This window comes from Lepidothrix coronata, unplaced genomic scaffold (genome assembly GCF_001604755.1).
Source record: "Lepidothrix coronata isolate B3197 unplaced genomic scaffold, Lepidothrix_coronata-1.0 Scaffold90, whole genome shotgun sequence".
Lineage (NCBI taxonomy): Eukaryota > Metazoa > Chordata > Aves > Passeriformes > Pipridae > Lepidothrix > Lepidothrix coronata.
This window is the reverse complement of record NW_016690270.1, coordinates 1,078,237-1,094,742: the sequence shown is the minus strand read 5'-3', so window position 1 is coordinate 1,094,742 and position 16,506 is coordinate 1,078,237. Positions and strand designations below refer to the sequence as shown.

At 52.0% G+C, this 16,506-nt stretch overlaps 1 protein-coding gene across 3 annotated transcripts in view; it reads left to right on the top strand.

Moving 5' to 3' along the window:
* Positions 1-16,506, top strand: part of LGR6 (leucine rich repeat containing G protein-coupled receptor 6) — a 134,800-nt gene that overhangs the window by 48,165 nt on the left and 70,129 nt on the right. For all 3 annotated transcript variants that reach the window (XM_017821487.1, XM_017821486.1, XM_017821488.1), the window contains one exon: positions 8,563-8,634. In XM_017821487.1, the coding sequence (XP_017676976.1) occupies positions 8,563-8,634 (72 nt within the window). The remainder of the gene's footprint in view (positions 1-8,562; positions 8,635-16,506) is intronic.

Genomic DNA, 16,506 nt, shown 5'->3' with positions numbered 1-16,506 from the left:
ATCCAGTGTTAGTATCTCCTGGGGAGGAGAAATACCTGCCTGCCTGCCCTCTGCCTGCCCCCTCTCCAGGCAGGGAAGTGCTGACAATGAAGAGGACTCTGCTGCAGCCCATCCTTGCTGCAAGTGCCTGTCTTCAGTTAGATGGAAGCCCTTCAGCAGGTTTCTCATCCCCAGGGATTTGGAGGGACTGTTATGGCCTTAGTCTGCCTTCTACACTCCCTTATGTTCCCTGTTACATCCTTGATAAACTGTGTGGGTAACAGGATGGAGCAACTGAAGACAAAATTTGCAAAATTCAGTTTGAGGTGAACCAAAACTGCTGTTCTGGGGCTTTGGTCAACCCCAAAAATTTCTTCTAACCTGATAGAAAGTACTTTCATCTTCAGGTTATTTCTTAACATTTCCTCTTTTACTTTTAGTCAAACCTGAAAAGAAAATGGTATTTCAAATGATATTTGCTTTATTGCAAAGATGCCTTAAAAAAGATGTTTGAACCTTCTGAAAAAAATTGGAGATTCCTCAGCAAAAAATATTTGGCAAATTCAACCCAGACTTTCAAATCTCCTCTTCAAGGTCCCATAGGAACTCTCATATTTTAGGGACACTTTAACCTTGGTCTAATGCTTAGAAACATCCCAGGAACTCCTGACACCTCTGGTCCTTGATCTATAACCCTTATCTTCTTCAGCAGTCAGAGAAAGCCCAGGTTCCTCTGCCTCCTCCTCGTGGTTCTCCCCTCCTGCTCTCACCCAGCAGCTGTGGGAGGTGTCCCATGGCAGGGGGGGATGGGACTAGATGATCTTTAAGGTCCATTCCAGCCCCTTAACCTTCTATGACTCTGTGATTCTACCTTCTCTCTCGTTAGATGTAGCCCCAGTAGCCGAGGGTCCCTTGGAGGAGAGGTGGTGCTTCACGCCCTTCACGATTGCTCCTCTTTCCATGCCTCTATTTTAGCACCAGCTCAGGCTCCTCATGAAAGTGAAGTCCATGAAAGTCATTGATCAGCTGGACTCATGGCTGAGCTTGTGATGGAGCTGGGGTTCAACGAGGAACGGGAACAATAACAGCTGCAAAAATGGGTGGATGAAGAACAGGTGTCCCATGGCCAACAAGGACAAATGTGCCTTGTTTCACAGCTGTGGAGCACTGCCAGTCCAGGTTGCTGGATCCACCTGAGCCCTGAGTGCATTAGTCCTCTGCACATACCCACACCAGGGTGGGGGCATGCAAGGAAAAAACAAGAGCAAGGTGGCATGTGAGGATCCTGAGGACAGCAAAGCAATCACCCAAACCACACAATGTCACCCAGCCAGGCTGTCTCCCACAGGACATTGCTGCATGGGGTCATCTCCCCTCTGGACACCAAACATGTCCCCCAAGGGATCAGGGAGGATGCCATGCTTAGGGCACAGTTGAGGGTACTGGGACTGCTCCAGCTCAGACTGCTCACTCACTGTGTGGTCTGAGTAAAGTGATTTTCCCTGCCAGTGCCTCATCTGTCCAACAATGAGAGTGGGCCTCCCAGGAGTGCCAGGACTTGTTAGTCAGTCATTTTTACTGTGAGCTGCTCAGAAAGGTGCTGCGGATGCAATTAGCACTCATGCTCAGCTCAGATTCTCCAGTCTCAGCTGCCCTTGAAGAGACAGTGCAAGAGGGGTCCTCAGTGTCTGCCCATCAATGTGTGCTCTCCTCTGCCCCACCAGCCTCTAGCTCTGGAGAAAGGAGAGGCTGTGTGTGAGCAGGCACAGTCCCAGAGCAGGCACTCACTGGTCTTCCCCTCCAAAAAAAAAACCTGCAGAGAGAGAGGTGTTCAGAATTGGGCCTCACACAGGCAGGGAGCAGCCCAGAGTTTAGTATGTCTCCTCTTTGTTTCTTTCTCTTTTTTTCCTTCTTCTTTTCTTTCTCTCCTTTTGGCAGCAGGAAGATTGTTTAAAGTTGCTAATAAATTCCAGTTAATGAAGCCTGAAAAGCCAGAGTTGGGAGCCAAGAGAAACAAGAGCAATCAGTACAGAAGGAATAGAAAGAGGATCTTGAAAGCTGGCCTGGGAATAATAACATGTTGAAATGTGTTTGCCGGCAAGAGCTTTGTTACCGCGCTTTGAATCCAAGCGCAAGCGCTCGGTGCCAAGAAGAGAAACTGCAGCCAAAGGCAGGTGTTCATTGCCATTCACCTCTTGCTTCGGGGCACAGCGGCAAGATCAGACCCCTTCCCAGCCACTGGCTCTTTCACCTGCCTCTTCTCGGGCCCCGGGGGCAGAGGGACTCACCATCACGGGGAGTGCCGTGCTCTGCAGCGGGGCAGCACAGCGGGCTCAGGACCCACCCGCTCAGGACCCACTCCGTGGCCTCCCCTCACAGGCTGTTCACTTTCCCAGGCAGCTCTTGCAACTCAAGGGGCCAAAGGCCAAGAAACAGCATAAAAGCAAAACGAAATAAAATGCAGACATGTATGCTGGGAATGTGAACACAGCAGTCCTTTTCTCCTCCCTTGCACCTGTGAGGGAACCCCCTTCTCGATCCTCTTCCCATGAGGGTGCCATCAGGGGTTAAAGAGTACCACCACTGTTCCAACGTGCCCCCCCCCGGTGTTGGAGCACTCCACCCACTCCAGCTCCCAGACATCTGGAACATCCACCTTTGTGGGGATTGTCCAGTGCAGGGTCTCACTCCTGGCAACCTCATTCTTGTAGTGCTGGCTGTGGGGCATGACTCCTTCAGGAGCAACAGCTCTGCTGTGGAAGGGGGTGCTGGCATTTTTGGGCAATGCTTTCACATGTTGGCACCATGGTGAGAGGCAGTTCCTGGAGCAGTGCAGTAACATGTCTGCAGTAGGGTACTCCCAGGACAGCAGCTTTGGCAGGTGTCCATGACATAGCAGGCTACAGAGGTCTCTTGTGAAGACATAAACACTTGTAGGGCCATGACCTTACTTTGCCATGCTGAGATTTGGAGGCAGAATCACTGCTCCCTTGGTAGCCACCTTGCCTTGCACAGCCCTCCATTTCTAGGTAAGGAGCTGCAGCTCCAAATTCTTGGACGCTGTGGTTCTCCCAGGATGCTCCTGGGGCTGAGAAGGCACCAGGGTGCAGCTTGTTAGCAAAAAGGAGACCAACTGCTTCATCCAGGGCTTTCTGTCCTCCTGGTTGGTGCCTGTCCTTGAAAGAGGATGGTGCTGGTCTGTTGGTCATCAATTCAGTGGGTGAGCAAAAGCACAGAGAGAGTTAAAGGATAATTCCTCTGATGAAGCCTTCCAAAGGTCATCCCTGTGCAAGCTGACATGGTGTGGGGACAGACACTGGCTAAGGTGAAGGTGGGGACAGGAGAGAAGGGCTTCTAAGGGGTTGTCTACCATGAACATCAACAAATGAAGCCAAGTTATTGCAGAGACCTAAATCAAATACAAAATGTTTCAAAAATTTAGAGATTTTTCAGTTCTATTTCTACTCCATTTAGGCCTGGGAGAGTGTTCAGCAACAGCTGGCGTAGCTGGCCCCAATTTTCCTGAAAACTGCTTTCCATACAACTAACTCTGATCTGGAGTACCCCAAGTGGGACACCCAGAGTAGAGTCAGAAGTCAAAACTCCTCTGAAGTTTTGGAGGGAACAAACTGAAAACCTTTACAGTTTATAATATAAAGAGATGGAATTAAGGTGTTCAGTGTCCTGTGTTGGGCTGTTCATTAAGTAGCTGTGTCTTATTAAATCTTACTTGGCAAATGAATCCAAACTGGCTTGCATATGAACATTCATGTGGGTTGAAAACTGGCTTGAGGACCGTAAACAAAAGAACAAATGCCATCAATCTATCGAGTTGGAACAGGCATGGGGGGGAGTTAGAAACAGGCACAGTCTCCTCCTCAGGGATGGAGTGAGGCAGCAAAGACCGTGTTAGAGGCACCTCCAGGTGATACCAGACTAGGACCAGCTGCAGATTCCTCTGTGGGAAGGAAGAGTCCAAGCCCGGCTCTTGTCTCAACTGTACCGTGTTTTCACTTGCATGACTCGATTGGCTTCATTCCTGCTTTGCACCAGCAGGAGAACAAACTCAGGCATGACACGGGCCCGTGGTCCCCTGTGTGCCCAGGGGAAGGCACACGCTTGGCGTGATGACACTGTTTAGGCAGGAGCAGAGTCTCTGGGCACACTGCCTTGACAGCGGCAGCGCTTGGGAAAGCAACCGGAGCAGGAGATCAAAGGGGGCGGCCGACACGCTCAATAAAGATCTGGCAAGGGGAAAATTCCACTGGGATATGGACACACATGTTTGTCCTGTCCTGCCAATGGGCAATGTTCCTGCCTCCTAATGTGAGTGATAAGAGCATCACCGTGCTGCCTGAGCACATGACATGAGCGATCATGCCCGACACACAGCCCTGGGGCGTGCCATGGAAGTTGTAGCATGACCAAGAAGCCCAGGATACAGGAGGGGGTGGGAGCCTGTGGTAACTGAACAGCAGCAACCATGAGGTGGTAAACCATGAGTTTGTTCCAACTTGGAGTGTATTGGGAATGCAGATCAAAGCCTGGAGGAATGTTCCGAGAAATCACAGGAGTGGTGGAAGAGAGGGGGGAGCAGAATCTAAAATCCACCATGAGCTTTCCAAAGCAAGCCAGCCCTATCCAGCTCCCACCCTCTCCCTTCACCTGCCCCTTCTTTCCCTCTTCCATCAGTCACTTTAAATCCAGAGCTTTCTCTTTCTCCCAACCCTATGTCACGGTGTAAACTTCGAGACAGCAGGGCATCCCACTGAATCAAGCTTGTCCTAAAAAGAGCAGTCCTGGAGCTGAGCTCACGTGCTGTGGACCAGATATTCACCCCTACGAGAGCAGCTTTTCTTCCTCTTGTGCTTAGGCAAAGGCAGTACCACCTCTCAGTACTTCTCGGTGGGGTTATTTGCTTCAGTCTTCCCCACAGAAGGAGCAAATTAAGAGCTGTCTCAGTGGATGTCACACTGGCAGCATCACTTCAAATGATATTGTTCCATTTTAAATAGAAAGGGAAGAACCATTTCTCTGCATTTCCTGTGGGATCTGAATTCTGGAGACACATTCAATGAGTGCCTGTCTGCCAGACACGGGGATTTCTGGAGAGTGTAAGTGAGAGGGACAGAAGGAACCAAGCACTAGGCAGACTGCCAATGACCATGAAGAGAGGAAGGGTCTCACACAGGGAGACTTTTGGGTCTTCAGTCTCTTACATGAACTGGCACAGGAGCTAATGGCAAGGAACAAAGGATGGGCAGGAAGATGCTCCGAGAGCCGGAGCACCTCTGCTCTGGAGACAGGCTGAGGGAACTGGGGTTGTTTAATCTGGAGAAAAGAAGGCTCTAGGAAGACCTGAGAGCCCCTTCATGTTCCTTAAGGGACTCCAAGAGAGCTGGAGAGGGACTTTGGACAAGGACATGGAATGACAGGACAAGGGTGAATGGCTTTCCACTGCCAGAGGGCAGGGTTAGATGAAACATTGGGAAGAAATTTTTCCCTGTGAGGGTGGTGAGGCCCTGGCACAGGTTGCCCAGAGAAGCTGTGGCTGCCCCATCCCTGGAAGTGTCCAAGGCCAGGTTGGGCAGGGCTTGGAGCAGCCTGGGCTAGTGGAAGGTGTCCCTGCCCATGGCAGGGGGTGGAACGAGATGATCTCTAAGATCCCTTCCAACCAAAACCATTTTGTGATTCTATCATTTCTTCCCAGTGGCCACACTTCCTGCTTGACAGGACACCCCAAAAGGCCTACCCATTCCTGGTCTGCTCTTGGAGGGATGGGACAGCCATGCTGCCTTGCCTGGAACAGCTGGGCACCACTCCTAGCATCATGCAGCATCTGGGAGGTCTAACAAACCTCCAAACTCCACACCTCCAGACCCTGTGTCCGTGTCCTGGCCGTGCACCCCTCTAGGAAAGCAAAACCTCAGCCTGTGTGCACAGACATGTCCCACCCCCCAGTCCCTGCGTACACACAAGTGAGCAGAGCCCATCTTAGACCCGAGTGACACTGTTGGTTGCCTTGGGAGGTGAATTGGGAGCAGTGGTTGTGATTGGTGCCTCCCTTTGTGCCTGCCCCTTCGCTTGGCATGGACCTCTACACCTTGGGAAAAGAAGCTGGGCTGCCTCAGCAGCAGGGACAGGTTGGACAGAAGAGCCAGAGGCCAGGGGTGAGCCAGGGACAAGGCACAGTCTCAGTGTGGCACGGCCAAGGACAGAAACAGCAGCAACAGGGAGGCCTTTTCTGGCACTGGGGGATGTTTTGGGCCTCTAAACTCTCCCAAGTCTGTGCCCAGTGAAACCAGGGCACCTACCACAGTTATTTTTCCCCTTATGTTCTGTGTTATCCTTGGTGCTGAGACACCATGAGCTGACTCTACATGTGTCCCACCAGCATCTGTGGCTCCCTGCTGCCCTGTTCTGAGGCCACCAGCCCCAACCTCGGCTCCATCCAAGCTCCATACTCCTCTCCTGCTAATCCTGGTGGTCCCAGATCCTTTTAGGGACCCAGCAAACACTCAAACTCACCCAAGAAAGTGAACAGAAAGGTGTGGAGCTGCCAGGAAACAAGCTGAGAGGCATATTTGAGTACATATAGGCTGCTGGCAGTGGAGGCTGGAGCAGCCAGGAGCTCCAGGGAGGTGAGGACAGACAGAGCCAGGTGGGATGGATGCAGGGAGCAGGCTGAGGATGCTGTGCAGGAACACCTCTCCTCCAGTCAAGCACTCCAGCTTCCTGGACAACACTCCCTCCCATGTGGAAATCAGCAATCAAAAGGAGCAATTACCCCAAATCACAGCCCCTAAGTGACAAATAGCCCAGCCTGCCAGGCAGCTCCTATGCTGCAAGAGGCAGGTTACAACCTGCTCACACACATTAAAGAGACGACCCTGTGCTGTTTATGGTGTTGAAGGCCTAATTATGGGAGCAATTTTCTCTAGATTCCCGAGGGGAGAGACAGAAAGGGAGAGCACTTGGGCACCCACAGAGAGGGAGAGCACCACCTGCTCTGCCATCAGTGAGTGTGGCTGCCCAGAACAGCCCCAGCCCTCTCCCTGACCTTTGCAGAGTCCTGGTTGCAATGCACTCTGCTTCCAGCCGGGATTACACTGCTCATCTTCCACACCTGTCTCCTTCCCAGACAAAATGCCTAAAAAGAAATGAGCTTTGTCAAAGTTCAGTGAAGGCCTTTGCTTTGGACTTTCTGTGAAAGTGAGGATGAATGAGCCCGGTCACAAATGATGTTCACTATGTCTGTTTTGGAGCTGCAATATTCCACTCCAAGTCAAGTAGACAAGAAGTTTCTTATCGAAATATAGTAGCAATTTAGAGTCTTAATCAGGTTGTTGAACCTGTCTTTATGATTTCTGGCTGAGGGGTACTGGGACTTGGTCCATGTTTGTCCTCACAGGTGAAACAGGAGAAGAAGAAGATTCTCCTCTCCTCTAGGTCAAGCCTATACTCCAGAGTCTCTGCTCCTGACTCCACCACAGGCCCTCACCATGGTCCTGATGATAAATAACAGTGATGCAGTTTCTAATACCAGTGGAAAATCCAAATACATTTTAATTTCCCAGCCTGCTCTGAGCCTTGCTGAAATTTGAGTGCTCTGATCAGGTGATGCTGTACCATGGCAAATCCCATGGGTTTCCTCGAATAAATTCTTTCAGTAAGTTCTGAATATTGTCCCCTGCTCTTTGCTCTATGTCCCAGATCAACCAATTTTCCTTTGTGATGCTGCTCTTCATTTTGTCTTCCTCTCCCATCCCTTCACCTTCATTCAGCCTTCCCAGGCTGTGTTGTCCCTATCCTCATCTTCCCTCCTACACTTTTCTCCAGCCATAACTCATCCAAGAACAACTTTTGACTTTTCTGTCCTGGTTTTGGAAAGCACACTCAGATAAGCTGGCTCTACTGTGGCACCTACACGGTACTCCCCATCTCCAGCCCCTTCCCTGTGTCCCCTCACAGCAGTGGTTCCAAACCCCAGTGTGTTTGAAGGAGCTGGGCTTTAGCTGTGATCACACAGGTGAAAGCAGGGCTGGGAATGAGGGAGTGGAAGCAAATCAAGTGGCATCAAGCTTTGATGCACAGGACAAAGGAGAACCTGCAGGATGCAGATACAGGCCACATGCAGACAAAAGGGACAGATAAGGGGCCAGGATTTAAGGACAGTGCTCCCTCTGCATGAACAGAAATAACTCTCCCCTGCTCTGCTCTCTCTGCCAGGGCCTGGCATAGAGCAGGGTCTATAGGCTGGTCAGTGCCTGTGCTGTAATTTCAGTGAGTGGGGACCTCTGTGTGTATCCAGGGAATGGCTTTAGCCATGAACTGTCTCTGGATGCCAAAAATTCTGGATTCAGGTCCAGCAGGAGCTATGGTTTTCTTTGCCTGTTCCACAGGCTGTACGAGGGGATGACATGCAGAGGTTTGCCAAGCTCAGGATCGTGGTTCAGCTTGCAGGTGCTGCAGCCTCCTCTCGAGGGGACAGAGGCAGGATGGACGAGCTGTTAGACCTCTGCAGACAAGGGATTGTCATTTGCAAGGATGTTGACACATCACTGGCTTTTCTTTTCGCTGCAGACGCCTGTCTGGAAACCAGATCTCCAGGATCCCAGGGGAAGCTTTCTTTGGCCTTTACAACCTGAAGATTCTGTAAGTAGCTTACTCCCCTCTGCAGAGCCACCCTGGCCCCCTGGCACTAGCATGGGGACTTGCAGCCATGGCAAGGAAATGCAAAGCTACCAGGAGGTGTGGTGTCAGATGTTAAACCCATGCTGGTCAACATGCCCTTGGTGACTGGGGAGCTGTGTCCCACCCCATGGGCCACCCATTCCCCTGCTTCCTGCAGCAAACCAATGAGCACCCCCACCCAGGGCACAGCCCCCCACTGTGTGATGTGCCCCAGGGGAACCTGCAGAGCTTCACATTTTGCATCAAACTCACCAAATGCTGTATCGTGGTGCCCCCCAGGTGTGGTGTTCAGACCCCAAGCTGGCCCCCATCTGCTCTGCTGCTGTATTGAGACTGGGTTGGAGCATCCCAAAGGTCCAGATACCTGCACTCCCCCAGGCACTGGGGAAAGGGCACAGCCTGTCCTTGCCACAAACCTCTGCATGGCCCAGGAGGCCTCTGTGAGGCTCTGGAGTGACCTGCCCCTGGGAAGGGTGGGATCTTTGGACAGTCTGACCTCAGCTAGAGCCTAGCTTGCCCACTGGGGTGATGGGGACAGCTGGAATGCAGGATCATTGCAGCCACTGGGCTTGGATCTGGTAGCCCTGCTTAATAAAGGTCATGGCAGGCAGGCCACCCACCCCTGCTGTCCAGTGGGGAAGGTCTAAGTGACAGAAAGTCCTCTGGAAGCTTTGCAAACCGTACCTAGATGAACTGGCTCTACTGTGGCACCTACAGTCATGGCTTCCAGCAGGCCAGGCTGTCTCACTGCTTGTGGAGTCACACTGCTTTTTGAATCCATATGACAGTCCCGCGGGGTCTGTTGAGGTGGGAGTCCCTTGCTCCCTTTCAGGAACCATCTTAAAAATCTGCAATAAACATTTTATCCCCAAGGGGATGTTTTGAACTCAGCCACAATGTGAAATTGTTGTAGCTGGTCCAGTTTATACAGAGCGAGCAGGTACAAACCTGCTCCCAGGATTAGAGAGTATAAGGCTGTTTACTACGTCTTCTGAAGATGTAAAATATGAATCCTGCCCTAAATCTCAGGGCTTAGAGATTTATCCATCCCCTGCATTAGGCAACAAATCAAAGGAACTGAGGAAAAACCGCAGCTCTCCCACCCAATTTCAACAAGAGGAACCTTCTACTCTGGGGACGCGGGAGCTTTTAAAGGCGCTTTTGATCAATCGCTGTTTGTGTCAGGCCCGGGGAGCTACTGAGGCAGCACCCAGAGCGATGCCTCCCTTCCGGAGCTGGCACAGCTCCCTGAGGGGCAGGAGGAAGAGGAGTGTGCAGACTGACACCCTGCCTGCTCCACCACAGGGCAGCACCGGGAGGGACACGTTCAGGAGGGACCCCAGTGCAAGGAGAGGCTTGAAGGACCAGGGCATTTCCATCTGGGAAATGGTTGCACTGGGAAGATTGATCCAGGCTTTCTTGTGAGAGCTGAAGTTGGTGTCCTGCCTTGCTCTCGATCAGGCTGTGCCCAGTGACACAGGGTGGCACATGAGCTGTCACATCCCTCTGGCTGCAGGACTGCCTGAAACTAAACCACATGACTGTTTAGGACCATGGTTTAATGGTGGACCTGGCTGTGTTAGCTTCAGGTTTGGACTCAATGATCTTAAAGGGCTTTTCCAATTTTAGTGATCCTATGATTCTACTAAATTTACTCTGACCCCCCAATGTTTCCCATGGGGATATGCAGACCACTAGCCCACCTACAAGCCCAAGGAAGGAAGGATGGATGCTCACAGTACTAGCTCATTCAGGTGAAGGAGGTATCTGGAGAGGGGAATCTGAAGAGCCCATGAGGCAGGAAAGATCAAAGACATGCTGGGATGTCAGGTATTAAAACACAGGAACAGGGAGGAAAGTCCTGTCCCATCACTTTTGACAGAGGCAAAGCATTGTGAGTTTGTGCTTAACTTAGGGAGGGCAAGTCACCCTTCAGGCTTTTACATGGCACTTCTCTGGGGTGCTGGGCTCTGGCAGACAGCAAAGGCTACAGGACAGGCTGCTGGGCTGGGACCCACCTGCACCGAGACACCAGCTGTGATGCTTCTGCTCCTCTTGGTGCTGGGCAGGCTTTGGCCAGGCCACGCTGTCCCACCCAGACCTGCCCTGCAGAGCACAGGGCAGCAGGAGCAGCCTGACAACAACGGGCAGAAGGATGAGGAAATGCCAAATCCTCACCTGTGGGGAACCTAGAATAGAAATTATGGGGGTGGCAGAAGAATGTGATTGAAATGGCTCCCCTCTGCCATACCCTCCTCCTGTATCTCCTGTGCACAGCTGGTCCCTGGGCAGCACTAGGGGCCCCAGGGGTCCTGGGGCACACCGGGGGCACTCCAAAGCCTCTGGCACTCTGGCAGTCTCAGATCCCTGCCCCATCTGCTCCCAATTTTCCTCTGTCCTACCCCACTCACACCACCCTGCCATTCTCAAAACAATTCCCCTATTTACCTTCCTGGGGGATCTTCTCCCCTCCTGCTCCACATGGTCACGGGCCAAGTGCAGGGACCACTGAGCACCACGAGCTCCCAGAGCCTGTTCCTGCAGGGTTCCCGCTGCAAGGCCAGTGGGACCCCCCTGAGATGAGTGTCACCCACTCTGTGGGACGTGTGGCTGGTGTGAATGTGCCCTGGAAAGCCTCAGTGATGGATGACAGCCCAGAGCAATGGGAAACCTCAACACACAAGGGCCAACACGGCTTCTGGGGCTCCTGCTCCTGCATCCAGGTTTGTTTCTGCAGCCAGAGTGTGCTGGGGAGATAACACACTGGGTCCTGCAGCCCAATGAGAAGGATCAGGAGTCTGGTGATGAACTAAAGGGACAATGAGTCAACTGACTTAACCTGGAGGAGAGGTGAATGAGGATGGACACAAACCGTCAAGGACAAGCAACTGCTGCAATAAGGAACAGGATGCATATGTGCATATATGAAGACAGGAATAGGAAGTTTTGGAGCAGATGGCACCAGGGATATTCTGGACATATCGTGTCTATAGATGTGCATGCTCTGTCACAGGTTGGCTGAGGTTTGAGAGGTGACAGGCATGGCTGTGGTTGGGAATGGCTGCCCCAAATAAAACCAGCTGAAACCTGTGTGGGTATTCAGGAACTGACTAACAGCAGGATCAGAGATCTTACCTCTGGTGACAGGGGTGTCCCCACAGGAGACAGGTGATAGCTGGGGCTGGAAACAACTTTCCCAATTTAATTTTAGTGTGCTAGAGCCTTAGAGCTAATTGTAGTCATGTGCAGGTCCACCAGTGAACTCCCACATGCACCTTGGGCTGTCAAGGGGCCCAGAGCTTTCCCGGTCTTTCCAGAGAATTAGTTTATGTTTAGAAAAGAATGGGAAACACCCTGGGAATTCCTCCACAAACCTGCCTGTGCAGATGGTCCTCTCCCTGCCCTCGGAGTGAATCCCAGAGGTACTGGAAGCAGGACCAGATTCTTGGCTCTGCCTCCACCGGCTGCTTCACTGCACAAAAACCACCTGGAAAGTGGCCATGAAGATAGGCCTGTGCAGAAACCATGCAGGGGTACACCCAGGGAAGCAGGTGTGTGGAGACTTGGAAGAGAGCAAGTGAAGAGCCAGGCTGCCCCACTGCAACAAAACATTGTGATACAGGGCAATGTGCTGAGATCTTCGTGCATGGAGCCTTGAACCAGCCCCCAGCCAAAGGCAAGGCGAGGTGGGGCCTCCTCATCTCCCCTCAGACAAGCACAGACTGACAGGGGTGGATGCCCAGCAGCAGCAGCTGGTGCTCTGAGGTCTTCTCCATTGGCAGGTATATCCCTTTGCAAAGAGTCTTTGTGAGTGCACCTCTCCTGGGGGCTCTGCTCTGCAGCATGGACCACCAACACCTTCCCCACGGGGGCTGACGCTCCTCGGTCCATGCTCCAGTGCCAGGATCATCAGAACCACCTCCATAGGCTGTTGTGTTCCATCTGCAGGCTCCTCCCCTTGCAAAACTAAGCCTTGGTCCATGCTCTCCCAGCCTTGGAGCTTTCCAGGGTGGCAGAATACCCTGCTTAATCAGAAGAATGTGATCGAAATGGCTCTCCCCGCCATGCCTTCCTCCTGTACCTGGAAAACTGAAAACTTCTCCATCCTTCCAGACCTCCTTATGAGCTGCCTGGATGCCCCTCACCTCTGAGTGATCTGGATGGCAGGAAGCATCCATCCCAGCTGGCCATCTGCCTGAGCTTGTGCTGCCACGGCTTCACACGACATCCCACCCTCACCAAGTGCTCCACTGCACAGCTGGCATTGCCAGCCCTCAGACTTCCCTGGCTGAACATGCTGCAGCAACGGCAGCGCTTACTAGCCAAGAAGGAATCCCACACCAAACTCCACAGGGAAAGACTCCAAGTACAACCACAACCTCACCCCAAAATGTGGAGGGCAAAATGCCTGGGTGCATCCTCTTGGCTGCAGAGCCTGTACCCACAGCAGTCAGCTGGGGTGGCCCACCCTGCCACTCCGTTCCTCAGCAAGCCTCAACCAGCCTGCGTGAGCGTGCAGACCCCACGCTGCCCACACCTGCCTGCCCACACCTGCCTGCACAGCCCCTGGTGTGAGCACTGCCCAGCACTGCCCTGCACAAACATGTTGACCCAGCATGGCCTGAACCCTCTCCTACCCACGCACTGCCCCGGCGCTTCCCATGGCTCGTCTCCATCAACAGGTAGGCTGGAAGGAGCCTGACAAGAGTGGCCTTCCTTGGCACATGCCACATCTCCTGACTGGATGGACCCTACCCAGTGGCCACCTCACCCAGTCCCTCCTCTTCTCCACCTGGACTGTAACTGCAGCACCTCCTGTGGCCCAGGACAGGTGCTGACTAGCCTGGCTTGTGAACACACATCAAAAAACATCACCAAAAAAGCCACATTGCCCCAGGATGGCGGGTTTGGAGATGGTTTGGGACACTTCAGGAATCTCCTACCTCTTGGACAACCCCAAGCCTGTGCAGAACAGAAATGGCTTTTTGACAAAGGGAATGGTGTGGCACATCCAAGAGATGCTTCCACTGGGAGGGAACAGGAACATGCAGAGGTTGGAATGTCTTTAATCCCTGTGCACGGGCTCCAGCCTCTAGCAATAACAGCCCTTTGACTGTGCTGGCTGAGTCACTTCAGCCTCCCAAGAAGGGGACATTTTATGGTGCACAGGCCTGTACCTCTGAGGGCTGTATGTACGTTGAGACTCTCTTGTGCAAGGATCCTGGTGTGATGACCCAATCCCAGCATTCTTCTGGTCATTCAGGCATGACCTCTGCCAACAAACAATTCTCCTGCTTCTGAAAATGAAACCCAGCCTCTGAAGAGTTCTGATTTATTCTGGTTCCAGTCAGACTGCTGTGGGTAGCAGGTTGTGTGTCCACGTCTACCGGTGTCTGCAAGCCCCAGTATCTCCTAAACAGTGCCAACCAAGGTGACAGTGCTCCATCCACACTTGGTTTTGAGCACTTGCTGGCCTGAGCAGTCTTTGCTTGTCATGTTCATCAGTGTCCTCAGCTTGTCCAGAAGTTGGCTCATCAACTAGCATGGTCATAGAATCACAGAATGGTTTGTGTTAGAAGGGAGCTCAAGCACCATCTCATTCCAACGCCCTGCCATGGGCAGGGACACCTTCTACTAGACCAGATGGCTCAGAGCCCCATCCAACACTTCCAGGGATGGGAGTCCACAACCTCTGTGGGCAACCTGTGCCAGTGCCTCACACACCACCCCCACCCCGAATAAGTCCTGTAGGACTTTACTCATTGATGCAGCCGCTTGAAGACAGAAAATTGGACTCAGCAACTGCAAAATGGCACCAGCCAGAGTGGGATTGCTCTATGTACACAAGATTTTAAGCTCTGACTAAGGTTTTCTCCAGGCTGCTGTGAAGCAGCACCCTGCTATATAGGAAAGCAAATGAAGTCCAGGGATTTTGTTTAAATTGAAGGCAGGAGCTGATGGAGGGGCAGGAATAGACAGATGATGGCAGATAAAGGCTGAGACCAGTGTGATCTGGGATCTCAGAGTTTCTGTGACCTTGTGGACTGAGGTCCAGGTTCACAGACCACATCTATGCCTCAGTCAGTCACCCTGCAGCAGACCTGGGATCCATGCAGATCCCTCACCATCATCCATGCTCACAGCTCCCCCAGCTTCCTGTTCTTGGGGAGCAGGAATGCAGAGAGGGGACAGGGCCTGCCCGAGGTTTTTAGGGACATGAAGTCAGCAGATGACTGGTTTGCAGAGTTGTTCCCTCTTTGCAATGCTGTTCACATAAGCCATGCAGTGACCCCTTAACACAGAATGTATTGGGCCATTCTTGGAGCTGGCCTGGAGCCCAGGACTCCTGCTGAGGGTGCTCTTCTCAGTGAGCTACAGCATTGTCCTCCTTCATCCTCTACAAGAGCAGCATCCCAGAGGGAAAATGCCACCACTTAGACAGAGTAACCCTATCCCAGCAGTTCAGATGCCCTGCTGTCCTCTGAACCTTTTTGCCATCCTCCCTCCGTAGCAGTGCCTGGTCACCTCAGTAGGGAGCAGCCCGAAGAATCAGATGCCTTGGAGAGAAGATGTGATCCTGCTAGTGTATAGGGGTCTCCTTGACATCATCCCCCAGATTCTGCTATAATTACTCAAACTCTTGCCAAAATCATGATGTATGTTGTTGTTGAAAATGTCTTTTATGAAAAAAATATTATATGCAAGAAGGGTTTAATGTGATATGTAAGGACTGACTGCAGCAAGCAGGGCCTGACCGGGGCTTCCTTAATACCAGACTGTAAGAAAAGCCATCCTGAGACACCCGGTGATAGGTGCAGCATGTCTTTTCCTGCTCAAACCTGAGCTCCCAGTGAGCAAAGATGGAGCTTTTCTGAGCTTGAGGCTGAATGAAGAACCTCTTGTTTAATACCAGGGTGGCCCTGTCCCTAGAAAATTATCTAACCCTGTTTGGAACTGTTTCTTGGCCTCTCTGTGTCATGCTCTGATGATGAGTTATTGGATTAATTATGTGTCGTGTGAAGAAGCATTGGTTCTTGTCCCAGTCCCAGCATCTGAAAACTTCTCTAGCTGTCCCACTGCTGTGAAAAACAGCACTGTCCAGCACTCCAGTGGTTTTAGAGGTCTCTGAAGCATCTTCCTTAAATATTGTTTGTCTGTGCCAAAATGGCTTCATTTTGGAACCAGTCCATGCTGATGGTGGTCTGGAAAGTCTCTCAGTCTGTTTTACTGGTTGGAGAAGGAACTTGTAATAAATGGTAGGCAGCAGGAGTGTGACAATGGGCTTTGCTTTAGTACTGACTCCAGATACTTCTAATGATTAACCCTGAACATTGATCTCAGATTTCATAGAGCCACTGGGATCCAATGTCTGTCCCACCAAAACCCCAACAGCATTTTCTGAAGGTCCACTCTGTATCCCTCTGTGTTCAGCTCTGCATCTTGATTGTTAAAAGACATGAATTATTATTCTACTTCACTGGGCTGCAGGACCCAGTGTGTGACCCAGAGTGTGACCCAGCACACTCTGGCTGCAGAGACAAACCTGGATGCAGGAGCAGGAGCCCCAGAAGCCGTGTTGGCCCTTGTGTGTTGAGGTTTCCCATTGCTCTGGGCTGTCATCCATCACTGGGGCTTTCCAGGGCACATTCACACCAGCCACACGTCCCACAGAGTGGGTGACACTCATCTCAGGGGGGTCCCACTGGCCTTGCAGCATGAACCCTGCAGGAACAGGCTCTGGGAGCTCGTGGTGCTCAGTGGTCCCTGCACTTGGCCCGTGACCATGTGGAGCAGGAGGGGAGAAGATCCCCCAGGAAGGTAAATAGGGGAATT